Source organism: Mus caroli, unplaced genomic scaffold, assembly GCF_978045245.1.
Source record: "Mus caroli unplaced genomic scaffold, Mus_caroli_1 scaffold_9, whole genome shotgun sequence".
In the NCBI taxonomy this organism is placed as follows: domain Eukaryota; kingdom Metazoa; phylum Chordata; class Mammalia; order Rodentia; family Muridae; genus Mus; species Mus caroli.
In genome coordinates, this window is record NW_028227264.1 from 11,004,674 (window position 1) to 11,032,616 (window position 27,943).

At 42.0% G+C, this 27,943-nt stretch overlaps 1 protein-coding gene across 5 annotated transcripts in view; it reads right to left on the minus strand.

Moving 5' to 3' along the window:
• The window catches only part of Aig1 (androgen induced 1), a 237,813-nt gene that overhangs the window by 192,941 nt on the left and 16,929 nt on the right, over positions 1-27,943 (minus strand). For 3 of the 5 annotated variants that reach the window (XM_085842655.1, XM_021174292.2, XM_085842654.1), the window contains exon 2: positions 5,047-5,202. The exons of the other annotated variants lie outside the window; for them this stretch is intronic. In XM_085842655.1, the coding sequence (XP_085698781.1) occupies positions 5,047-5,202 (156 nt within the window). The remainder of the gene's footprint in view (positions 1-5,046; positions 5,203-27,943) is intronic. 5 annotated transcript variants of the gene reach the window in all.

Sequence of the window (27,943 nt, forward strand, 5' to 3'; positions counted from 1 at the left end):
CTCCCATGTGTGTATACACACATGTACACAAATAAATATACTACAGACTTCAAAAAAATCTTTAGCAATTAATACTAAACAACTGATACTTGTATGCATTTTTCCCATCTAAGCCAACGCTTGCATTTAAAAGTCAACAAGAAAACAATGTTTCTTGTTTCTTGAATTATAGGAGTATAGCCATCCAACTTACATACACCTCAAAAACTTTAAAGATAGCTTAGATTTAGCTAATATAATAAAAACTCTTGGGAATTGCAATGCTCTTTTTTTCTTGGAGTTTGCAATGAGGTTTCAAATTTAGCCTTCCTTGTATTTTTGAGAGGGCTACCATACAGTCTTCATCACAAGTATGAGCCTACAGTTGATCAGTACATGTAAAATCTTTAAGTGTTTACAAGACATGATTATAACACCAGAAATAGTTACTGAGCAAATCATTTTGAAACTAAATTCAGTATGAAGGCCAAATTCCAGACAAGCTCATTTATGCACATGCACATTTGCACTGACACCCCGAATGCCCATCCCAAGATAGAACAGATCCAAACCTCTGGGGCTTCCACGGGCCACCCCTTGGGGGATATTTACTATTCCACATTGGAATGGTTAGGGCGGCATCTGGACTGAAGCAACCCAAGTCAGCATCAGGACAAAGATACACTGGTGCCTTGGCAAGATTTGATTATGGGGCCTATTCAAGCTCAGCAGCTGCACATGAATAGGGTTGCATGGGCTTCAGTGAGAGAAAATTAATGGCAATTGGAGACAGGATTTCTGAGCTAGGAATTTTCAAACTTTTCAAGCTCTTCTTTTTTCTTCTGTAGTTAAATGGGTATATCTACTTTCTTAACTAAAATGGGATCTGCTGGCTCAAGTGTTGATTAAGTCATAGGAGACACAAAGGTCTTCCCTGGACTGCTCCTAAGAAACTTCTGTGCTTCCAGACCACATAATGTCACAGAATTGTTTGTAACAATTCTCTGAAAGGGTGACAGAGTTGAGACGCAAATGCTCATGGTAAGAACAGCCTCCTGAGAATTAAACCTACAAAATGAGCTGCAAGACTCGGGGAGGGGTGGTGTGTCCAACCATTAGCATCAGTAATCAAGACCAGCTTTGCTGTTTGTGGGAATCGACACTGTAGTGAATGATACATGCTATGTTCAGATAAGCCACCCTGCTTTGGTCCTCCAAGTCACAGTGAGTCAAAAGTACACTTTATCTGAGATTGGGATGTTTCATTGTTTTTACATACCCCTGGGGTAAAAGGGACCATGAAGATGCTTGTGTAAGATCCAAAGTTCTCCAAATCTCTTTCATTACCTCATGCTCAAATAAAGCAATTACTGTCAGTTCACAATTAACCTTGTCCCTGGAGGAAGCACCAAAGTAAAAGTCTACCAACCTAGAGAGCCTATGGGTGCCTTTCCTACGGCTTTGGTTGTAGGAGAAAGAGACTGGGACAGGGGAGACAGAATGACAGACAGACAGACCATGGTCCAAGAAAAGCTCTGGCCAAGAAATTTTTTTCAGAACAGTTTGAGCAGGGGTGATACATTCTACTGTTTTGTTTTTATGTTCTTTGCCTAAAACATGAAGCTTTTCCAGTCACAAACTGACCAAGAGAGAGTGACACAGGAGGCCAGTACAAAACACCTGGGAAAACTTTGTAAGGTTGGCAGTCACCCTCTAACCAGAGAATAGAGCTGGGACATCTCTGTGGAATACAGAGAGTTCAAAGCCCCACCTCTGCACCTTCTCCCTTATGAGGCTCAAGCCAGGCCTCTGCTGCCCTGACTCGGAGATGATATTGGGATGTTTTGCTGTGTTAGCCAAGATGGTAAAGGCATTATAACTGTGTGCCCATGGAATGCTAGGCACTGATGCTAAGCACATCCTTCTGCAGCCAAGTGAGGCAGTGTCTCTGGGCCATGCACCCACGGGAGAGTGACATGCCTTTCCCAGTGATTTCTCAGAGCAGCGCTCCATGGAGGAAAGAACACTGAGCAAGGTCTTTATGATGGAAAGACAGCTATAGTGGTGTTCGAGCCACTTCAGCAGAGATGACAGACATGGAGAAAGGTAAGAGAGGGACTTAGGAATCTCTGATGTCATTGCAAATGCACAGGGACACTGAAAAAAAAATGAGGGGAAGTTACCTGAGGAAGGGAAAGGTGAGAGAGAGAGAGAGAGAGAGAGAGAGAGAGAGAGAGAGAGAGAGAGAGAGAGAAGAGGGAGAGGGAGGGGGAGGAGGAGAGGGAGAGGGGAGAGGGAGGGGGAGGGGGAGGGGAGGGGGAGGGGAGGGGGAGGGGAGGGGGAGAAAGGTAAGTGACAAAGGTAATAAGGTAAAGATTTATTCTGAGTTAAAATACTTATAGTTTTACATTCCTATCATCCATCAATAGACCTTGCAATAAAATTAGTGGACTCTTAGAATAATCCACCTACCAGGTGCTCTTTTTTTTTTTTCACTCAAAATGATTCTTTTGGGGCTAGAGAGATGGCTCAGAGGTTAGGAGCACTGACTGCTCTTCCAGAAGTCCTGAGTTCAAATCCTAGCAACCACATGGTGGCTCACGACCATCTGTAATGGGTTCTAATGTCTTCTTCTGGTGTGTCTGAAGACAGCTACAGTATACTCTAATCTTTAATCAACATGGGGAGAGATGAAGGAATGGAGAGAGAGAATGAAACATATAGAAGGCAGTTTTAAGATTTAGGGAAATAACTCAGTAACGAGACTGGACAAACTGGAAATCGTGACAAAGGCATCCATGCCAAGAGAAGAGAGCTACATAAACGCTAACTCTTTACACCGTATCCATCACTGACTCTAATTCATCCTGTGAATCTGCAGAGCTCTGACCACTTCCTGCATCCCAGGAAGCACTGTGCCTATGAAGGCACAGGGACAAGACAAGGCCTGCTGTCAGGAGCTTCCCAGGAAAGGGATCCGCACATGCTCGGAAGGTGTGACATCAAGGGAAATGCATTTGTGTGACATCAGTTAAATGCATTTGGTGGAAATGAAAAGCTACTCCTCTCCTCCTGAATCACAGAGATAATTTCCACACATTGACCCTTGGACTTCACGGTATGCTTCGTTTATGCAGAAAATACGTGTCTTTACAGTTCATGCTCTTACGTGATTCACAGAAGGTAGTCACATTTCTGAGACAAGATTTCACTATGCAGCCCAGGGTGGCTTGAATCAACAATTCTCCTGCCTCAGCCTTCAGAGTACTATGATTGATTAGAGGTGTGTATTAGCATACTGGCTCAGTATTTTAATTGTAAAAGAACAAAAATAAAATTATATATGCAATTATATACACAAATAATAATAGTAGTAACAATAAAAATGTGTGTAGGGGTGCAATACACGTATAATCGCAAAACATTTAAACAGGAGCTTTTGAGAGATTGTCTGGCCAGCTTCCATCTGAGCATGCATGCTTTGAGATCTTCAGAAGACAGGAATGAGAGGACCAGCAAGCTTATGATTGGATCCTAAGGTTCTTCTGGCCCTTGTGTTAGGCTCAGGAGCCCGGGGCTACTTCAACCATGAAAATACACTTCAGCACACAGAAAATGGCAGCTCAGCACTAAGAACACGGAGGTCTCTGCCAACCCAGACTTGGCAAATGAAGGAAAGGGTCAGCAGCAGGATTTAAAGAATTTTCTGACGCTTCTCATGGTGAACTTGGACTCAGTACGGATGCTAGCCATGTCCCGGGAGCTTCTGTCTGTTCCAGACTCAGACAACAACTGAATATTCTCAAACTGCATTACATAAGATACGTTCTCTCACAATCTCAAATACACAAAAAGTTTCCTCATTCTTCTGGCTACACACAAGTTAAAAATCTATGGTGTCTCATGGGGCGTTTAAAGAAATATACTTTGTGTGCAGACAATGGAAAAATTAGCAGACTTGTGAAGGAGGCTGATCTATGGAGGGAACCTAACTGAAAACAGAAAATCAATGGAGCCAGACAGACCCAAACATTGAGCATCATTTTTAAAGTAACACTCACTAATGGTGCCATTGCGCAAGTACAGTGTTAGTGGATGTTGACTTCCTCTTAAGTTTAAAGTTGACCCAACAAACAATTATTATTTTAAGTTCAGGCTGTTCAAGAAAATGTCAGGGGCTGAACCATGTGCTCTGCAAACCCATGTATCAGTGTCTGAGTACATGCGGCACATATGTGTCTACACATGCATCTATGTATTCGTGCCCATGCACGTGGGGGCAGAATACAATCTCAGATAATGTGCCTCCGAAGCCATACTCCAGTGTCTCTTACTGGTCTGAGATTCTGAACTAGGCTCAGAGATCTCCATGTCTCTTACTCCACAGCACTACAGTTACAAGTGCAAATCACCACATGTGGTTTGGTTTGGAGTTTGGTTGGTTTGGGGTTTGGGTTGGTTTGGGTTTTCTTTTGGTGTTTGTTTGCTTGCTTGTTTGTTTTCTATCATGGGTTCTGGGGATTGGTTGCAGGCCTCAAGTTTACATGGCAAATCCCTCACCAGTGGATATATCTCAGGCCTCTAAATCTCACAACATGACACTTGGGCACTAAAAAGGTACGTTGACATTAAATGCAGCATTAGAGAATTTTGATTGCTAATATGGGTCTCTTAATAAGAAGAAGGAACCAAAGCCCAGACTGGCACAGGGGAAGAGAATATAACAATATAAAGGCAGCCTTCTTGAAACCAAAGACATGTAACTCAAAAGAAACCAGATCTAGGATTTCTAGACCTCAGACATCCAATCCAAAAGACAATAAAATTTCTGCAGTGTTGGCAGCATTGGAAAACAAACACAGAAACCTGGGCGAGCCATGAGGTCCTGGGCTCTGTCCCTAGTACCAGCTAAAGGAAGAACTCTTCTAGAAAGAGCCCTCATTAAAAATCAAAAACAAAAACAAAAACAAAAAACAAAAAAAACAAAAAACAAAAAACAAATAAAAACCAAATCTGCAGTCGGACCCACATGTCTTCTGTGCTAAGTACATCCTGTCTTATACTCACAACCCCGACAGGGAAAGCCAGCACGGCCAGCGTCCAGTCCCGGAGAGAGATGAGCTTCCTGAGCTGTCGTTCTTGCTCCTGGTTCCCGCTGCCTCTGGTCAGAAGACTAGAGAGGTCAGTCAGCACACAGATGCCGAAGAACACAGCCTGGATAACCTGCAAGGAGACAAATCACGGGAACCAGTCACTAAGGGCTATGGAGACCCAAAACGTTGGTTTGGGCTGTTGCTATGCATTTTAATTCTAAACCCTCGCCCTAGTTGCCTCAGGGACAAGGAAAGCCTCAGGCACATCAGTGGTGCTATGCAGCCCCCTGTAGTGGCTGTGCCTGGTTGTCAACCTGACTATGTCTGGAATGAACTACAATTCAAAACTGGAAGGCTCACCTGTGATCTTGATCTTGAAGCTGGGAGGTACAAGTGTCTGACCTGGATCTTGGCATGGAGATCTTGAGGCATAGTGGCTGTGAACCCCAGAAGATTAAGACAAGGAGATCTCAGAGTTCAAGGTCATCTGGGACACAGCAAGTCCCAGATCCAGGCGTGGTGGCACACACCATTAATCTGGGCCACACCTTCTGCTAGAGACCTACATAAGGACATTGGAAGACGAAGATTTGTTCTCTCTTCTTCCCCTGCTTGCCATGTGGGACGGAGCAACTGCTAGATCCTTGGACTTCCATTCACAGCTGCTGCTGACCATTGTGGGGAGTTGGACTGCAGACTGTAAGTCATCAACAAATTCCCTTACTATATACAGAGACTACCCATATGTTCTGTGACTCTATAGAGAACCCTGACCAATATGCCCCCCAATTTATCCCTGATTAGTTAATAAAGATGCCTACATCCTATAGCTGGGTAGGGAAGAGATAGGCAGGGTTTTAGTTCCTAGGCTTGGGGTCTGAGGCAGGACAATGAAAGAGAAACAGGTGGAGAGAGTAGAAGATGCCATGAGTTAGGTGAGTAATAAAAGCATGCCCATGAGGGCTGACCAATTAGAGTTAAGAGTGGCCCAATGGAACATGACAAGTTATAACTTGTGATTATTGTAAATATAGCAGATACTAATCGTTTATAAGGTTCGGCCCAGTTCTAGTGCTATTAAGGCTTATTATAATTATGTTCTGTGTCCTTTACCTGGGAACTGAATGATCTAAGGTGGGGTTGAAACCTCCAATTGAGATTAAATATTTACTACAACACTAAATACAACACAAAGACAGCTGCATGCATGTATTATGACACCTGAAGAGAACATATACAAAGCCTAATTACAGAGCTCACCCTATAAATGGAAATTAGATATGTTTGTTAATTAATTAATTTACAGTTTTAGATAATCGAGAGGATTCATCTTTAAAAAACACTACTTCCACCCCCTCTCCCCAAGGCTGAGGGAACATCAAAGAAGATGGTCTGGGAAGATGGTCAGAGTCAGAGATGGGGGTAGAGGGGGGCTGCAAAGCATTGCCTTCCATACATGACAGAGCTATTGCACTCCTGCTAGACACCTTCACAAGATCATACCAGTCAAAATTCCAGCATAAATGGGGGAGGGGCTCCCCCTCCCCCACATACAGCCACACCCTTAGCTAAAGCAACTGAAGACTGCTGGGGTAGGGGGAACCAGTTTCCCTCTGGGATGTGACCCCTGGTATGTTAACCAGCTCCAGTGGATGGCCACACAGCCACGCACACAACAGCAGCAGTAACTGAATGGCTGTGTTGGCTTGAATGAGAAGAGCCTCATAGGCTTATACGTTTGAATGCCTGGTCTGAAACTGGTAGAACTTTTTGGGAAAGATTAGGAGGTGTGGCTTGTTGGAGGTATATCTCTGGAGATGAGTTTTGAGGTTTCAAAAGCTCATACCATTCCTAGTGAGTTCTCTCTGTGTCCCTCTCTCTGTCTCTCTCTGTTTGTCTCTGTCTATATATATCCCTTTGTTCCTATCTCTGTCTATCTCTCTCTGTCTCTATCTCTCTGTCTCTCTCTCTCTGTCTCTCTGTCTTTCTCTGTCTCTGTCTCTCTGTCTGTCTCTATCTGCCTGTCTCTGTATCTCTCTGTGTATTTCTCTCTCTGCCCCTCCCCCCCCCTTTCTGCTTGTGGATCAGATATAAGCTCTAAGATACTACTTCAGTGAACAAACTCATTGAAACGATAAGCAAGCCTGGTGGGATGCTTTCTTTTATAAGTCATCTTCATCATGGTACTTAGTCATAGCACTACAAAAGGAACTAAGACAGTGAGCTATAAAAAGTTGGGAGAGGGAAGAGGAGGAGTTGGAAGGAGTATGAGGGCACATATAATCAAAATATCTAAATGCAATTCTCAGAGATAAGATTTTAAATTATGCTACCTTAAAAGACCTGCCATCAGTCTGCCAAAACAGGAAATTTGAATAAATGATTCAAAATGAAAAGAAAACAAAAATAAAAACAAAACAAAAACAAAGAACCCTACTACTTTCATTTTCATTCTTCTTAGGACATTCTTTTCCCTCCCCATTTTCTCTCTCTCTCTCTCTCTCTCTCTCTCTCTCTCTCACACACACACACACACACACACACACACACACATCCCTACATAGACTCAACAGGAAAAAATTTTAATTATCTGACTGGGATACGCATTATTTCACAGTTCACATTTGAGGTCTGTTTCTACTCACTGATGAGGTTTAGAAAATGCCAGGGCAGGGGTGGAGGCGGGGCAGATGAATGAGCCAAATGCAGGGAGACTGTCCTGTGTGTTCTAATCATTTGGACTTAGGCATTTGTCTGCCACCGGAGTGAGAGCTGGCAACGAAGAATTCAATTAAACACAAAAATCCACCCTGATTTGGAACAAATTTCTATTTTAGATGCTGAATTAAATGGCTACCTTAGGTTATTAGTTCTTACGAAATCAAATCTTCCCGCAGTACTGTAGAGATGCTGTGACCACTGTATCCTACAGTTACCGGTGTTACTGTTCCCAAATCAATTACAAATGGAATCATTCACAACAGCCACACTTTCCTTGGGCCGAACAACAGCCACACTTTCCTTGGGCCGGAGCATGGTGGGTGAGAACCAGGAAATAGAACAAACCGATAATTTATCAATTTCCTGAACTAGGGTCAAAGTTGTGCATGTTGAGCGTAATCGGGCAGCATTACCAAGACATAGCTAAACAAAACTTTAGAAGGGGCAGGAACATGAGCTCTGGGTCCGATCTTACCTACTTTACGCCAAAGGTAGATTAACAAGTCTTCTGACTTCTTCAAGTGGAAATAATTTGCTAATGACCTATTTTTAAGCAATACAATTCTCCTTACCTTATAGAACTTGGCAAATACTTGAGCGAGGGGAAAAGGCATTCCCATATTGGCAGTGGGAAGTCTGTAGAAGTTTTGTGTATTGTTCCTCACTTAAGCACAGAATAAGGCGATGAAAGTTCCTAGAAACATCTGGTTCCAGCTGTGAGCTCAGCCTTGTAGCACACATACTGTTAGCAGCGTAGGCTTTGGGGAGCTCCCTCAAACCCTGCTATTACTAGTCAACCAAAGCAGTAGTCATGCTCCAGTTTTCCTCAGAATTTAAACTGGTTTCAGTTTCCATGACTTCCAGTCTATTGTTGCTGTATAAATAGCCAGAGCGGGCACTTCGAAGATTGCCACAAGTGGGAATGAAGCAGAAGTGTGCAAAGCATCAGGTTCTGATCACCAGAGATGAGTCAGAGAACAACTCTATGCTTAGGGAATTTCTCAAGTCATATCGTAAGACTAAAGATGTCTGGATCTCTCTGTCAGCTCCCTGTCAGCCCTCACGGGGTGCGGGCGAGGCATTGATGACCACACCAGGGAATGCTATTCTCTGTGACTGTTGGTCAACATCCAGTGTCCTGTGTGACCAATGCCAGGGAGGATTCAAATGAGGGCTGCAATGAGATAGCATTTTCTCATCAAAAAAGAGATACAAATAATTCTAACTCAGCCAGAAATCTCATTGTGGGAATGCAACTCAGACAAACACTGTGAATAACAACAGAGATGTAATAGTGTAGAGATTGCCGTGCTCTCTTGATCTGGTGACTCAGTTTCCTAACAGCAGTGGTTCTCAACTTGTGAGTTGACACCCCACTGGGAATCAAATGACCCTTTCAAAGGAGGTCGCCTAGAACCACCGAAAAACACAGATATTTACACTATGACTCATGACAATAGCAAAATTACAGTTATGACGCAACACGACACACAATTTTATGATTGGGGGCTCACCCACTGTATTAAAGAGCCACAGCATAGAAAGGCTGAGAAGTACTGCCCTACAGAAACCTCAGTATGTGAGAAAGTCAGCGTCAGCACGCACTGCTTTACCAGAGTTGAAGCAATGACATGTCGTTGTTGTTGTTTTTAAATAGTGGATTGAATAAACTATGCTAGATGTATGCAACAAAACTCTCACCTCATAACAAAAAGTTTTCAATCTTTGCAACAAAAATAGTGAACTAAAAACAAAGGCAGGAAATGGCATATTTTGACACTATTAAAATAAATCATGAAACAAATATAAGGACATGGTACAGGCACGTGCAGCGAGCAGGAAGAAACACACGGAGATCGCTAACACTGAATTCAGACTGGAGGATGGCTTGGCCTTGAGACAATTTGCTGCCTGTCTACTCCAAGTCCTGAGGATCTGACGCCCTCTCTGATCTCCATGAGCACACACGTGTGGTGTACACTCGAACAGGCACACACAAATACATGTAAGTAAAAATAAAACTACATAACAGCACTAAACTCAAGTCCCTCTGGAAAGGAAGAGGCCATAAGAGGAGCATAGGAGCTCCAGGTGTGCTGGCAATATTTAACTTTCATAACTGATCACTGAGTAGATTGAAGCTATATTATTTTCTCTACTGTGTTTCAGTTCATCTTTTTTAGTATCCTGTGCTAATATTTCAATCCTTTCCTTGTAACTCAGCCCCCTCTAATTTTAAGGGCCGGGTAATCAGAGCAGGGTTGGGTGAGCTCAAGAAACCTAGTAGTGCACTATATGCACAAATCCTACAGGATCATTTCTTTTCTACAGGAAAAGAAAATAGAAATTTGGCTTGGTGCCAATGAAGCGTAAGTATCTGGAACTCACTCGTGTGTTTTATGTAACCCACAGAATAAGGAAATTTACCCGGTAGACAGGCGCAAGGAAGAAGGCCTAATTTAGATTTCCATTATACTTTCCATGCAGGAATTTGCTACTATTCTTCATGTAAAAGCTCTAGGATATAGTTAATGGTACACTTGGTGCCTTCAATTGATGGAACTAACATAAAATATTTGGATTTCCATGTAAATATATGAGTCAGTCTTTTTCAGATACAGATGTGAAGGGTCTTATAACTATTAGTTACATAGATTAAGTACACCTTACATACTCATATGAGAAATTCTCAGTCACAATGAGAAAAATCTGAGCGTCACCACGGCACAATGGGTAGTGACACTGTACTTGACGTCATCTGATGGGTCAATGTCAAAATGCAAATCTGCAGCATCATCTCTAAATCTAAAACCCTTCATCTGTGATACGTAAACTGTGTTTTATGAGCCAATCAATTAAGAATATTGTATCAAATTACTTTCCAAATAACCGTACAAGTCACACAAAAACTGGATTTTGTGTTAGACATCCCATCCTCAGGCCAGGGGATTGTATACACATTATGTATAATAAAAACCCTCCAAAACCAAACCAAACACAATCCAAAATCCATTAACACTCCCAATTCCAAGCATTTTTGATAAGGCATATTCAACCTGTATCACATTAAAAAATGATACTGATAAACCTGATTTTATATGAATAAATGACTAGTTGTTTTTGGGGTGAAGCATACTTTTATGAAGCTATCAAAGGAAAAGGACGAGGACAGAAGTTGAAAACAGAAAGGAAAGGGGAAAACAAACTCACTCTAGTAAAGGAGAAAACCAAAAGAATTTCTACAAAGAGACATGCACTAAATAGCACGTGGGAGCTCATATCTCAACTTGACAGAGCTAGAAACCCAAGAGACAAACATTTGAGCACATCTGTGGGAGTTTCTAGATTAGGCTAAATGAGATTGGAGACCCACTTTAAATGTAGGAGCCACCACACCTTAGCCTGGGGTCCTAGAATGAACCAAATACAGAAAGTGAGAGGGTACCCACATTCATACCTCTCTCTCTCTCTCTCTCTCTCTCTCTCTCTCTCTCTCTCTCTCCCTCTCTCCCCTCCCTCCCTCCCTCCCTCCCTCCCTCCTTCTTGTCTCTGGCTGCTAAGGTAACCCCTTTCTTACCTTGCTTCATCAGCAACTTTGTCTCAACCATGAGGAAAGTCATTAATACATATTCTAAACAACAGAATCTGAACAGCTAATGGCATGCAGAATCGAAGTGTATCCTCACCCTATGCAATGTGTCACCGAACACATCTGTGCACTCACAAGTACTTGGTGGCTTCCCTGTATCTCTAGTCATCGCATTTGCCTCTCTCCTGCCTGCATACAGTGACCTCAACCTCCCCAGAACTCCTATGAGCACTTCTCCAAGTGAGAACGCACTGAGGAGAGGGAAGCAAGACAAATGGTTTCCTAGAGCCTCAGCCTAAGGAGAAAGAGGGAACTTGGCTGGTAGTTACTGTTTCTTTAACAGAACAAGCCAGGGATGCAAATCTATGGTAATATGCCTGCCTGACATGAAAAAGGTCATGGGATCCTAATACCCACCAAAGAATGGAACAGTCTGTTGTTAGCTTTCATCATCAAAAGATGATGTAACCCGTCTAAAATATTCCACCATTCCTTCACCAGTGGATTGACTTTGGGTTATTTACTTAAAGAAACAGTTGGCCAATACTGAAACACTATTTGGATTTCTACCACATTTACTAGAGTTACCAGATCCCACGGGGAACATCTAATGCCTCAAAGTGCTACCCTGTCTACTTGAAACTCACCGCACTGCTTACAGTGTAATTTTACATGGAGACACACATGCGAGTCTTAAGTAGGGTTACCTTGAAGAATCATTTGGCTCCAACCACTCTGCAGAGCTGGCATTTCCAACCCGTCAGCTCAGCATGACCTGGATGTACACCATCTGGCCGTGCGTTTCTAGCAGGCTGGTTGCTTGTGTTGTTTTCCACCACATGGAAACGCAGTGGCCCATTGCATCCTGTCGCTTCCAAGAATTGATCAGAAAACAAAACCATCTCAGGGTATTCTGGAGCCATTGAGTGTTTGATCCTCTAGAACGTTCATTCTCTACAGTCCTTCTGCACTGTTTCTCCACCTCCCCTTCCTATCCGGAAGTCGTGTCTTACTTAATGATCCACTTATGAATGAGGGCTCATTTTCACGAGAATAAATATTCCATGCATATTTTCACAATCAATTTGAAATAAAGATCGAGTGGCATTTTCTTTTTCTGTGGAATGTATTAAATGCTTGCCATATGCTGTACATTGAGGGAAAGTCCCTAGACTCCTAGCATCTATTCCTAAACAGATACGGTCTTTCTGTCCATATTTTATTTGACTCCAGTATACCTGCAGTTTATTAAACAGAATGAAATTGCTTTAGATTATAGTTCATTCATTAAATTATGAATTTACATATTCCTACTGAACTGAACTCAAGAAAGAGACAAAACTGCACCAAAATAGATAAAAAAATTAAAAGCAACATGTGAAGTAAGTAATGCAAATATTACTTACAGAATTTTAAGAGAGCAGAATGTAGCTGCCTTGATTTGACCTATTAGGGTTTCCTGGGCTCCTGTCTACACTGGTAGCGGTGCTGTCCTTCTAAAAGACGGGGCAAGGAATGTTGTGTGGGTCTTGGAGACCCTGTTATTTTCAAGTTAGCTTTTACCATAGTACACAGAAGCAACACGATGGAGGGAGCTCAAGGGTGGGGTGGCAACGGGAAGTGAAGTGGCACGGGGCATGGAACGAGGAACTGGGGAGAGAACAGATGGGAAGGAGGCAGCCAGATTTATCGTGTTATACATAAAGGCCTGGAGGAGTTTCTGTGAGACAAGAGCATTAATTAAGGAGGAAATGATGAAGAAATAAAAAGCAAAACCTACCTGGGATTTTCTAGTTAGAGACTATAAGGGCATAACCTGGCATTGGATGAATCTATGTATATTGCAAAGAATATATACAATGCAAAGAAGAGAAGACAGATAGACTGTATGTTGTTTATTTATTCCTACAGTCTGACTATGTATGCCATATACATACATATATGATATACACATATGTGACATATACATATATATGTGACATATACATATATATGGCATACATTTGTGTGACATACACATATATAAAATGAATTATGAATCTGGAAGACACAGAGATTTCTCCCCTGCAGAAAAGTCAATAAAACCTTCAGGAAAGTGGTATGAACTCTGGCCCCTCCTGTATTTTTCCTCCCATCATATGAAGCCTCGTAGTGCAGGACTGGCTGTTTTGTTTTTAGTTCCCAAAAGCTGCAGTGATCTTCTTACTGGAAATCAGCCCCTACAGTGTCTGTGTGGGAGGGGGAGTTTCCTGAAGGAGTTGGGCAACTCATGGGAAGGAGAGACACACCATCACCCAGAGGGACTGTAACACAAGCTCTTTGAGGAAGTCCCTCCTTCCACATCTCTCTGACTCTTTAGTAATGCATGTCTTCTCCTGTCATGGGATCAAGAGCGAAGGCCAAAAGTAACTCAGCAGCATGAGGTAAGTGACTCACTGCAGAGCCGGACAGGAGAGCTCCGCAGAGATCTGCCGTGCGTTTGTTTTCACGGTCTTCCCCACAGGCATATCTGAACATCGTATAGCCATTGCACAGTCACAAGAGTGGGTGGTCATCGGTGACTGGGGGTCTGTGACCGGTTACATGTTTAAATGCTACACTGCAAAGTAATCAATGTGTTTAAAAGTATTTCATGCTCCCTCCCACTGAGACTATGTCCATCAGTTCCCCAGCTGGTGAATTATCTTCCCTGATCCGTGGAGGTCAGCCTCAGCAAGCCAACATGGACCCATCACGCAAATGACTGAAAGTGGAGCCTGGCCATTTTCAAGAAGCCTTCACCACAGACATTTCTGAGGAGATGGACTAACTGCACCATGAAGCTCCGTGGTTTGCAGGCTGTGATTTAAAACCCCCGCTCATGTGCGCAGACACTTACCTCATAGCACTCCGTCTCATTACTGGAAATCTATGGAACGAGCCGTAAGTCAGCACTAGCAAGAGATACATTTGGCCATAACAAAAGAATGATAATCCTTTCAGTCAGAAATAATATGCTATGATAAGCATCGTGGGAAGACAAGACTTGTCAAGGAAAATCGTAACAATATTTAAGTACAAGGTGGACAGTTACCTAGAGAAGGTATTAACATATGTTCCCCACAGGCAAGGGTACAGTCAAACCACATTTCACAAAAACTCAGTAAGGGGATGGCAGCCAACTTTCCACGGACTCCCTTCTCTGCAGCAAATGATGATAGGAAGTGCCCAACCTGCCAGTGTTCCGCCTCCATGTCCACAGCTACTGGGAGGGTCCTACTCTGATACCACGAACTACTCAAAAAGTGGAGACGTTTATAGAGTTCATATAAACTGTTAGTGCTAGCAGGGATCCTTTTAAACCTGGAATTAAAACCACTATTGATCGCTTAAACAAGTATTTATTGATTACCCACTAGCTACAAACTCTAAGTAAACTGTAAATGAGGAAATGCAGGCTGTTAAATGGTTGTGCATTTGCTATCTAGAACATGTCTAGACAGGCCTAACCTCCAACATGCTAGTGTCTGTATTTGCCAAATATATGATATGTATGTTTCAGCACATTAATAGCAGGGAGTTATTATGCAGGAAAAGGGAGGATACATTTAGGGGTGGAAATGCTTGTAAAAGTGAATTAAATCTTCTAATACCATAAAATACATTCCCTCTAAGTTTTACTTATCAAGACAATTTATCTCACAGATGGCTTCAGCACATGATGACATCATTAAAGGGCTACAGAATCTAAAACCTAAATCAAAGATGCTCTTGACCCGAGTCAGGATCAGATGGGATCTTAACTGATATATGACCTAAAATCAGATAACTACCCAGAACCTGTGTGGGACGTGTACACGGCAAAAGAAAGTGAATGCAAAACTGCATGGATGAAGCCAATTCGCTCAGAAATGAAGAAGCCCTAACCTCAGAAATGTCTCCTGTAAGTATTTTAAATCTATGACATGGTCTTTCCAACATTCAGTCTACATAATTCAGATGTAGATGAAGGCAAAACTGTCTCTAAATACTGATCTTTATCATGGGAAATAGGACCTCCTAGGCAAATGTTTCAAGATAAGTTCTATAAGGTTCTGCCCCTTCTCAGACATTATCTGCTATTATTAGCTCCAATTGGTGACTTCCCCACTATACTGACCTTCAAATAGAACACCTTGGAGTTTGCCAGTGCACATGGCAAACTCCCACAAGTAGTTGAATCATATTTTCAAGTTTGCTTTTTTGTTATTTATTATTAGACAATTTTTGTTGTGTAGTTATTTATTAACTACAGAATATGTGCCTTTAGATGAAGAAGATTTATGTGGGCTCTAGGTCCTTTCAGTTTGAGAAAGTATGTGACTAGTGCTACAAGAATCCTACTACCATCCAAGTGAAATGGCACCATGGATCTTAGATACATTAGAAATACCTAGGATACTTTATAATTTCATAGTGACAGAAAAAAGGAGAATGTGAGAGTTCTCATTTGTATGAGGAATGCAAACAAGTGTTTATTTTTGTTCTATACCTTTGGGAAACAAGGACAAATTTAGTCAAGTTGGAGCCACACACCCTTATGAACATGCCTCACAGAACACCAACTAGGAGACGGCATGGAACAAGGGAACTACATGCATGCCTCTCTCCTTAATCATGACCTGCTTTTAAAGGAAAAAGTAAGCACCGTTTTTATATAGGCACTTACTTATAAAGGCATTAGTATGTGCCTTTAGATTAAGAGGATGTATGTGGGCCCAGGGTCATTTCAGTTTGGGACAGTATGAGACTGGGGCCATCCAGTCTCAATCAACAATTTCCTAGGTAAAAAATAAGTAAACATGTCTACTATCTTCTTAACAAAGTTATCTTTGTTAAATTAATCTGAGGGATACTGAATCATACTAGCCAGGAACACAGATGCAACAAGCTCTGGGAAGAGCAAGAAACCCACACTCCGATTGTAAGCCAGACATTGTCTTCTCCTCCCTGTACCCAGTGCAGTCACAAGCTACCTTATCATTTTTACCACTGGATTCGGGTGCGATGACGTCATCGTGAGGGTTGTGATTTTATAATGTGTCTGACTCTGAAAGGTTACATAGGGTGTATATTTTGGTTTAGTTCAACAGTGTTATCTTTGGGGCTTTGGTGCAACATCTGGAATGCAATATTAGTAGACACTATTTCATTACAGAATTACTAACGGTGATGAAGACAGTAGAGTGGAAAGAGGCCTGCCTCCGACTGGCAGCAGGGCAGCCAGAAAATGCTGAGAGCCTTGGGGAAAAGGAGAGACAACAGGGAAACCTCTCTGCTGAGCTGCATCTCAAGGCTGGTTCCTTTCCAGCACTGCTCGGTGCCCTCATTTTAGGACCATCAAATGGAAACTGATGGACTGTGGTGCTTTGCAGTGCAAGGTCACTGGGGTACAGGGGTGTCAAATGAATAATTAGAGATAGAGCATGTAGCTCAGAGGGTCAGAGAAAAGCCTGAAGCCCAATGAGAAGCAGGAGAGGGGGGTATTGGGAGGTGTGAACATCTGGGAGATGGGAGCCCATGGCTCCAGAATAAATTCAGGCTATTTACATTGAAAAGATCCAAGTGTGGCTATACCAAATAGGTCCCGAAGAAAGATTGTAGAATAAATCTCACATATTCATTATGTTCTCATAGACACTGGGCAAAAGAGAAAGAGAGAAAGAGAATACATCAGAATCAAAATGACTGTTCCCAGTCAGTCACTCAGGAGCTGTCGCAACGAGATGGACAGTTTTAGGCCTGCCTTGGCAATTCCCAGATCGAAATGAAAAACTTTTGGAAAGACCTGCTGGTTGGTGGTGGTACATACCATTAATGCCATCACTCAGGAGGCAGAGGTAGGTGGATCTCTTAGTTTGAGGCTAATCTGGTCTACAGCTTGAGTTCCCAGACAGCCAAGGCTACACAGAGAAACCCCATCTCAAAAAATAAAAAACAAACATCAGTAAGAAAAATTTTTTAAAAGGCTAAGGATATACCCCAGTGGCAGAGGGCTGGCCTACCATAAACAAGGCCTTAGGTTCCCAGGACTAGGAAAGGAAGTTTTAAAAAAGATTATAGATTTGAAAATTCTACTAAATAGGTATAAAACCGTCATATGTTTATAAAACAATGACTAGGAACTGATTGTTTCGAATAACTAGAAATATAAACGGAAATTTCTTGGCTCAGACATCTTTTTGACTAAAGTGATACCTCCTGCATTTGCTTTGTTCTCATAAACATATAATGTATATGTGTAAACACTAAAGGAGAACACTCACTAGCCAAATCTGTACATGAACAAAACTATATTTTAAAAAGGTTGAATATACCAATATAAGATACAGTTACATCACAAAGCTGGTTACACTGCAATCGCTCTGGATAAAAGGAAGAAATGAAGCCAACGTCCCCTGGAGAAAGTCCACCAGGCATTAATACAGAACACAGTACCTCCTCTAGAAGCATCTATCTGGAAATTTTTAAGAAAAAAATAATCCAAGAGCCACAAATCAAAAAATAAAGTGCAATTTAAAAATTTAAACTCAATAAGAAATAGGGGTAAGAGGGCTAAGGTCTCAGAAAACAAACTGTAGAATCTATGCTGACTGGTGAGTTCCATTAATTTGGACAGCTAGCAATCATTTCCTCACTAGAAAACAAAACAAAACAATAATTGCTAAAGAAGAGAAAATAAAAAAACACACACTAAATTTTACAACAGAACCCATACCAAGATCTATATTACATGTCAATTATTCCTGGGGGAGACAATAAGTTGATGGAAAATTTTGTATACTATGTTAAATTTTACTTCAGCTTGGCATGTGTTTTTGAATTTTGGTCCTTGATAAAACACAGCTAACATTACCAGGTACCTAGGATTTATGCCACATATTCTCCACCCTTGAATTTAGGAATGTATAATTTTGTAGGTTTATCATGACTTTTATTAATATGATTATTGTTGTTTTGTTTTTGTTTCTTGTCTGTCTGTCCTGGGATCCAGAGGCTTGTGAGGATGGTTGTGTGGTACTGGTTACTATGTTTTGATGTCCAGGGCACCTGACGCGATGAGATGGCCCGCGCCTTTCAGGAAGTTCTTCTCACTCTCTCAGCTTCCGCTTTGTCTTCTGGAAGACAGCCATGCAACATTTACTGCATGAATTTCCCATGAAGACGTGAGCGCTCACACTGGGGAACACCTGGAACCCAGACTCCCATTTAATGCTGACATCAGCCTGGGAACCATTTCAACACACAGCACAAAGACAACTCAAGAGTGGAGCAGAGTCTACTATCTACTCCCTCAAAACAACAGTGACCGAACCAATAAATATAATGAACGTAGCTCAGAACGTGGTGGCTACCAATCATTTCTTCTTCAAAAAAGAAAACAGGGGTTAAAAAAAGAAATTACACCCTTTCTCCTCAGATGCATAAGTAGCCAATTTGACATGAATTCTAGAGACTCTGCCAAACACTCTGATGCTCATTCATGGTCTACTACTATAGACAGCCACGTAAAAAAGTGGAATTCCTTGATCTGGATGAGCCCTCTCTGACTGCTACAGTATCACCTAATTCCTATCTATAGAAGGTTGAGTCCACCATCTTGCTAATTGGGTAGAATACATGGGAATTGCTAGAACAGCTGTCTGCCACAAAGGGTACTCAGAGAGAAGCAATCATAAAGGTCTCATTTCACAGGATTCTTTTTTATGGAATCCATCATATTTAAAAGAGATCAGACTGAAGTCATAGAAGGCAAATTGTGCTTTACAGTTGTACTTTCAGACAAAGTCACCATATTTGGACACTATACACAGGACTTTGTCAGAGAGTCCAGAAGCACACAGGACAAAATATTTACTCTTTCAAATCTCAACTAAGAACCCTGAAAATGCACCTTTGTGCTATTTTTTTCCATTAACCACGTGTTATTTATCTACACGCTGAGCTACTGTTTGTTAAAACTTAATTCCCATGCAGTTCTCTGCATCTGAAGAGCCAATGAACATTCTCTGGAGATGAGCTGGCAAACTGACTGAAGGGCTGCCAGGGCTATTTCTGGAGGTGATCGTCACTCTCAGGATTATCCTTTACACGCTGTTTCTCTAGGGATGCCAGAACACACTTCAGGAGAACTCACTTGACCCCAAAGGTGCTCCTCTTACCACTTCTTGAAAACACCTGTCATACAGAACTCATCAAATGGCATGATAATACCTGCTGGTGTTTGTTTCATTTTTCACATTGTGAGAGCATCATGGGCTGAGACAAAAGTCCTTCATCATTGCATCCACAGATCCTGACACGGTCCCTACTTATAAAAACACCATAGGATGATACAAATATGTCCCTTGCCTTCGCTGAGGTGACAGTGAGGCCGATGTATAGAACACATTACAGTATGATACATAGTAATGGAGGTAGTGGATGAGAACACGTTTCTCCTATAACATGTCCTATCTAAGCTGAGACTTGACAAATGATATGAGGAGAGTCAGGAATAAGGCTCAGCCTACTCTGGGAAAAGCAAAACAAGGGCGGGGGGGGCAGAGTAAAGCAAGGGACAGACACGGGAAGGAAACCATGTCCAGAGATGAGCCTGGAAGCACCAGGAGGGTCTGTGTCATCACTAGTATATAAAGCCATAGCAAAGGTCTTTGTGCTAAAGGAAGAACTGGCCTTTGGTGAGCTAGACAGAGGAGCAGCCCACTGTAGAAAACCTACTGATCCTGGACTAGAGGGTCAAAATATTGAAGACAGATGGGCCAGTTAGGAAGTAGTTCAAGCAAGCCAGGTACAAGATTTGGGAAGAGAGAAAAGGTGACTGATACACAGAAGAGGAGCCAGGCTACAGAGATGTTAAGGATACTGAGGGAAAGCCTAAAGCAGTATGCTGACCATTGACATGGTTAGCAAGTGGACAAAGAAAACCCATGGTTAATCCTGATGGTCAACCTGATTGGATTAGAAGGGACTAGATTATGGAAGCACACTTGAGGAGTGGTCTTTAAGGATTAAAGGAGGCTTAGGAAGACCTGCCATAAGTGTGGGCAGCAGACGATGTAAAGGACAAAGGGCAGAAAAGCACATGCCCACACTCCCCACTCCCTGCCCTCTCTCCTGACTCACTCTAATTGGCAAACTGCTGCAATACTCTCTCCATCATGGGGAACTGAAACCTCTAATATCCTGAGCGAGCTAAATCATCGGTACCTTGAAGTTACTTCTCTCTGGTATTTGTCACAGAAGCAGACAGGCGAGGAATACACAGGCCCGGTGGAAAAGGTGCCAATCACCAAACATAAACAGCTCACTGGAGTTTCCTTATGATGTGTTTGTTCCCTTTTGAGTCTTCAGGGCCCTGAAATGAAGTCTAACAGAAAGTTGGACAGACTCACTTGGATGCTTAGATAGTTCCAGACCAGACACCAAAATCCACAGAATGCTGACCATCAAGAAAGCCACATGAAACAGGAAATGTGAAGTAGACATCTGCATAAAGGGCATGAGGAGAGCCCTAAAAACAGCCAGAAGAACTTGTGGAACAGAAAGACCAGGAGAGGAGAAATGCCAAGGTAGTCAGGGGACCTTCAGAAGGACATTTTAACAGCCACAAATGAAAAAAAAATGGGGAGGGGGCATTTTTTTCCACTGGCTCTGGTAAGTAGGAGGGCTATATGCCTTGATATTGAGTGCAGGTTTAATAGGCTTTCAGGGCTAGGAGCCAGTGTGGGATGGGAATTGGAGCTGAGAGACTGAAAGTCAGTGAGGAAAAACTTTATTCCTAAAGCATGATGGGAAATAAAAGATAGCAACTAGAGGCAACTCCAGAATATTTTACCCCTTAAAGAGTATGTTTTCCAGTCATTTGAGTAGTACTTGTGGCTTACTGAAGAGATTTTCTTTATTTAAGTCAGCTCTACTGACTAGGAAATCAAAGATGTAGGAAGGATGTAAAAGATATGATCCATTTGTTTAGGAACGGTCAATTGCTCAGCATCAATGAACATGGATCAGATACTTAAAACACGCACTGGTTTCTTCATTCAGCTAACTGTACGTGATACCTCGAGACACTCAGTGCACTTCTCAATATAGTAAGCTACATTCTGCCCACACACATCTGCTACTTTTAAGGACATCCAAGGTTCCATCTGGACAAGACATTCAGCATCACACCTACCTCAAACCAACAACAGAAAGAAGCTCACACCTCCTCCTCAAGGTGAAGGACACTTCCTGTCTTCAAGTTTCAAAATAGTTTCTCTGTTAATGTGCTGCTAAGGATGCCAGCAAAAAGCAAGATTTTGATTGCTAGTAAAGAGAAAGGACCCAAGGAGGAACGTGGCTGCTGGAAAATGAGCAAGACCTCCACAAAGAAAATCACAGAGTTTATGCATGCAAGGTTAGAGACCACCCACAGAGATGGAGGAATAGCCTACATTGCTGGGAAGAACAATGTTGGAAAATGTCCATTATCCCTAAGTTATAGTTTAAGGTTTCTTTGTTATACCAATTAATAGCGTAAAGTCTTTATTTAAAATTTGGCAAGCTTATTCTAACATTAAATGGAAATGAAACAGGCCACAATAATGAAGATAATTGTAAATGAATTATTTGTAACATAAATATAAACAGCAAATTAATTGGCCGCTGTATTTCTTGACTTTATGTTAATCCCTAATAAGACACAGATAAAGCAATATTTGTTTAAAACTGCACCTTAATAGCGAGCAGCTAAATGATCTACCTTTAGCCTGCTTGATAATCTAACTGTCTCCCAGTTCCATCCCATGATACTTGCATGTTATTAATCTGGCTCTTTGAGCTTCAGATGTGTTTCCATGATCTCTCTCTTTCTCTCGGGACCCCTTCCTCATGGCTCCAAATCCTCCATCTTCTGCCTGATCTGAATCTCCCTCTCTCCCTTTCCCTTTCCTCTGGTTGGCGGATGCCGCACCGTATTCTCTATTCTACCCAGCCACTGGGTAATCAGCTATTGAAAAGGCAGAGGATAAATGCTAAGAGTTATTTAAACCAACCTGAGACAAGAAATTCTTGGTATAACCACTGCAATGCTGTGTCCAGATTGAAACAAGATATGAGGGCAGAGAAATCTGCATTAGAATGCACAAGGGCAATTTTTACACAGTGTGCAAAAACATTATGCCTACAGATAATCTTTAAGAACAAAGTTAGAGGGCTAACATGATGGAACTTCAAGCCTGAATTTACAGGCATAGTAGACGAAAAATAGGGAAATAGACGAGGGGATCAGAGGTCAGACGCTGATTCATAGTAAAGCTACTAGGGAACAATGGAGGCTCATGGGAGCATGGGAGAAAGTAATGACCCCAGACCCCTGTCACACCATACACAAAAACACTGCTTAAGGGACAGATATAAATGTAAGATGACAAAACTTCTGGAAATCAGCATAGAGAACTCCCCTCATGGTCATAAGATAAATACTACATTAAAGACCAAAAAAAAAAAAAAAAAAAAAAATCCCCACAGCAATGAAGTAGATTGATAAATTTGGCTTCAACAAAGTAAAAATTCAGCTCAAAGAGAGCATAAATAGGGCCAGCGAGAGGGCTTGGTTGGCACAGCACCTTCTTTGCAAGCATGGGGACCCGAGTTCCATCTCCAGAGAGTCTATAAAACAAGCCTGCTCTTGTCACTCACATTTGTAACCCCAGTACTTTGAGGCAGAGACAGGAGGACCACCTCCAGAGAGCCTAAGCTAACCAGCAAGTCCCAGGGCAAAAAGAGACTCTGCCTCAAAAACAACATGGTGGCACCTAGGGAATGACCTTGAAGTTAACCTCAGCCTACACATCCATGAGTACACATGTGTACACATATGCCTACATGGGCACACATATGTGCACGTTCATGCACGCCGAGTACACGTGCGCGCACACACACATTATTAAGAACATTTAAGATATGAAAGTAACTCAAAAACCCATCAGAAGTAGAATGGAAAGCAATTCTAAAACACACGAGAAGGATCTCGCACAGCAGTAGTAAGAATGAATGCCAACACATGCAACCCTCCATAAACCCCGCAGAGAGATACTAAGAAAACATCCCAGGGAAAACTATATAAACACAAACTATAAGTAAGCTCTGTAACTCCACTCTAAGCAGAGGCCTTGTGCTGAGGTCAGAACAGTGGTTACCTCTGATAGACAAAAGATTTGGAGGGCTTCAGGTTTGACGGGTTGATGGGTGGTGACGCCATCTCTTGTTGGGCTGTTCCTGTAAAAGCTGAGTACTTCTCAGTCTGTCTGTGAGAGTTTGACATAAACAAGCGAGTACTGGGGCACAATAATAGAGGCCCAGGAACAGACCATGGTCTTCTACATAAACATACCTACAGACGTGGAGTTTAAATGGCATTTCTAACAATAAGTATCTTAGAAAGCTGAACACATTTCTGTAGCCCATATAAGGGCATCTGTCGGAAGCAGCAGAGGCAACTGTGAATATTGTCACCTAGAGGCAGAAATGTAATGTCATACCCTAGAGCCATACTCTGAGCCTCATCCCAGCTGAAGGGAAGTGACAATTCTCTGAGCTGCTAACTCCTTCTGTTTATCCCTAGAACCAAGAGAAAGGACCAGAGTGAAGGTAAAACCAGGCCCCTTGTCTCTGTCATCGCAGTATACAATAGACAACATGGACATGTGACCCCTGTGGTGAAGAGCTGCTTCTCTTATGTGCTATATTGCGAGTAAGACATCATCCTAAAGAAAAACTTCACCTTGCCATTTGGGGGGGAGTGAAAAGATGGAGTTATGCTTTAAATAGACTTGAGTCTTCTGTCTCTACCCCGCACTTTGTTCCAGGATGTTTCTGCAATAACAATGATAGAAAGGTCACTTGGCCTCACAGGGACAGTCCCCATCGCACTCTGAATATGTCCTTTACTTATGTGCAACTGAGATATACAACTTTGCATAGAGCTTTCATTTGAGTGCATGATGAACCTGAAGTTAGAAATCACAGTGAGGGAGCAAAGGAGACGAGAGAGGGGTTCTTTAGTGGATCGAGGGTCAGGAGAAATCTGAAAACACGTTTCTCAACCGCACGGGAGAAAACTTCTATAGTTATCTTATCTCTAGTCAAAGCTCTAAGTTGTCTCCAAGCACTAAAACAGTACAGTTAAAAATATATCCATGTCCATCAGCAGGACAAATGCAGACTGGATGGACGCACATGCCACCCAGGGCTCCTGATGTGAGTTGACTGGGCTCTATGGATAGTTGTTAAGGGGATTGTGTTATCATCTGTAATGCTCTATACTCCTTGTCTTAAACTCCAGGGCTAGTTATCAAGTGCTGTGGTCTGACATTCCCCTTCATTTTTTTTTTTTTTAGTGGATATGAACTATATGCCTGTCACAGTATAAGTTGCCTCTCAAAATAAAGACAACAAGAGTAAATGCAGACATTCTTGGGGCTCTTGTCAAAGTAGGAAGTTTTGAACAGATCTCTTTAAAAGTTTCTAGATGAAACTTACAGCCCAATTAAATTCTTATTTTCCACTGCCAGGAAAGCAGGTCCAAACCTTTTCCAGTCCTGCTTAGATAGGCTTCCTCTAGCAGCAGATAGGGGCTGATGCAGAGACCCACAGCCAGGCATGAGAGAGAGAGAGAGAGAGAGAGAGAGTCTAAACTGGAGTTCCCCATCTGATCCCTCACTGCAGAGCTCTGGGAATCCCAAGGAAGTGGGGAGGTAAGACTAGGAGTCAGAGGGGGATGGGGGACCCCCGGGAGAAAATGGCGCACTGAATCAACTAAACAGGGATAATAATGCTCTCACAGACACTGAAGCAGCAAGCATGGGACCTACAGGCATCCGCACTGGGTCCTCTGTGTGCATGTCATGGCTGTTACCTTTGTGCTTTTGTGGGACTTTTAACAGTAGGAGAGGGTGTATCTCTGATTCGTTGTCTCCTCTTGGGGTCCTTTCCCTCCTGTTGGGTTGTCCTGTCCAGCCTCGGTGTAAGGCCTTTTGCCTCGTCTCATTGTATCCTGCTCTGCCATGATTGGTAGTCTGTTAGAGGTCTGCTCTTCTCTGATGGAAAAACAAAGAGGAGTCCATAGGGGAGAGAGGAGATGGGGGAGCTGGGAGGAGTGGAAAGAGAGGAGCTGTGGTTCGGATGTATTGTATGAGAGAAGAGTCTATTTTCAATTAAATTTTTTTTCAAAAAATAAATTCTTATTTTTTCACTTCCTTTATAAAATTAGTTACCAACTCCATCTAAATCACATTAAAACAAAATAGAAATAAAATTACTTGTATTATTTTTAATGAAAAAACCCTCAAACCTTGTCTGAAATCAAGATAAACACAGGCTAATGAAAAAAACCAATGGTCCGAGTTGTCAAAGAGGGTAGAGAAGTCTCTTCTTGTAAACCTGGGACCCAGACACCCAAGCAGCAATGGGAAAGGACAGAAAACACTAAAACCGAGGAGAAGATTAGAGGGGTAGAGGCAGCAGCTCACACTCGTGTGAGGTTTCATTTAAACTAATCAAAGCCGCAGAAAGGTATGTGTATTTTCAAATCAGCCGGACACCACTGGCAAACAAACAAATCACACTTGACTGGGATTCAACTGTGCCTTTTTTTTTTTTTTTTAAACAGCTGGGCACAGGTCTGCCACTGACGCCAGTGTTTAGGTTTGGCATGAGGCCTCCCCAAACAACAAAGCAGGTGGCACCCCACAAATACACGCTTTTAATAAATCATTCTGTCAGTTAGCCGGTAACAGTTACATATCTTCCTTCCAGTTCCTAATTGGCTAATCAGCTGCAAGTCCAAATTACATAGTACTGAAAGCAATAAAAAACCTAAGTGTGTAAACAGCACTACAATGGGCCATTGTGCCAGCAAGTTTACCCTGTGGAAGCATGCTATTTCTGTTTGGGTAAAGAACGCCTTCATAATAGACCATTTTTATGAAGGCCCTAATCAAGCAAAAAAAAAAAATGAAGGAACACAATATTTAGTTTGGGGTATATATTAGTTTAAAGAGGAATACAACTTTAGGTAGGAGGCAGAAGGATAGGCCAGGAAAGACTGGGGGTCAAACTATTTCCTTGATGTCTGCCGGCACCACACAGAGTCTCATGTATATAAGTTACTCCATGGTTAAATGTTTTGCAGTTTCTCTCATGTCTACAATGCACAGGCAACAGAGCGGAGAAATCAGGAGGTCAGGAAAAACAAGCACAGTTAGCTTAGCTTCCGTGGATGGAGAAACGCTCTGAGCAGAATACTAGTTGTAGCCAGAGCAGTTACAGGACCCTTTGCAGGACTAGCGGCAAGTTAGAATGGCTATTAAGTACACTAAAATTTATAAAATGGCTAATATGAACTAATATGGCTAAATGTTCCATCAAAACCAGATGTGCTCATTGGAAGGTGGAATTTTTTAAAAAAGTGATTATTACTCCTAAATGATAACTAAAATAGAAAAAATAAATAAATATTTTCACCAAATATTTCTCCAAAATATTTCCAACGTAACTGGACATTTTTAAAGCTCATGTGCTTCAACTTAGATATGAAGATTTTTTTTCCTTCTGATCTTGGGTCATTTCCCAAACATGTTCAGATCATTTTCTAATTATCTAGTACAACATTTTTTTATTATTCAACTGAATTAAAATGTTTAAGAGCTATATATTATTGCTGTGGTGTTTATATTTTAGTACAATTTTAAAAATGAGATAGCCACCAGGGGAAATGTGTGGAAAATGCTAGTGAAAATCCAATTAATCCTTGTGTACGGGGCTATAAAGCATAGTCTTGGATGTTTGTGGTTTTCATTTAGATTCAGAGCAATGGGGTTGAGGAGGTTTGGGGAGTGAAGTCAAGAACTGTTTTAACATATTTTTTAAAGAAGAATAGAGGTATATGAGGCTTAGAGGAGACTGAGGCTCCAAGTTTCACTTGGGAGGACCATCAACATCTGGAGCGCCTTTCAGGCCAGGATGGAAAATGAGCTCTGCAAGGAAGGCATGGTTGTGGTCTGGAAAGCGGGGAGGTCTAGAAATGATTCCTGGGGAACTCAACACTGAGGATGAAGACCAGGAAGAGAATACAACCAGGAGGAATAAAACAGGAAACCTCCACAGTGGTCGGATGATCCCCAAAAGAATAGAGATTCACAGAGGTCAAGTTCTGTGGTAGTGTTACAGGGAAGTGACCAATTGGGCTAAACATTTCTGGGAGCTTAAGTTATGTAAGGACTCAGGGATGCCATAGTATTAGCTGGTTTGGTGGTCAGCAGTAGTGGCTTTAATTAGAGCTGATTCCTTGCAATGAGGTGTGTTTAAGAGAGAGCAGGGGAAGAGGAAGCTGGAAGCAGCAGCTCTGATTTCAGTTTTCAAGTTTTGTCAAACATACACACACACACACACAGAGAGAGAGAGAGAGAGAGAGAGAGAGAGAGAGAGAGAGAGAGAGAAGTTGCATAGCATTAGGCAATTCAAGACAAAACAAATGTGACTGTATTCTGGTGTGTTT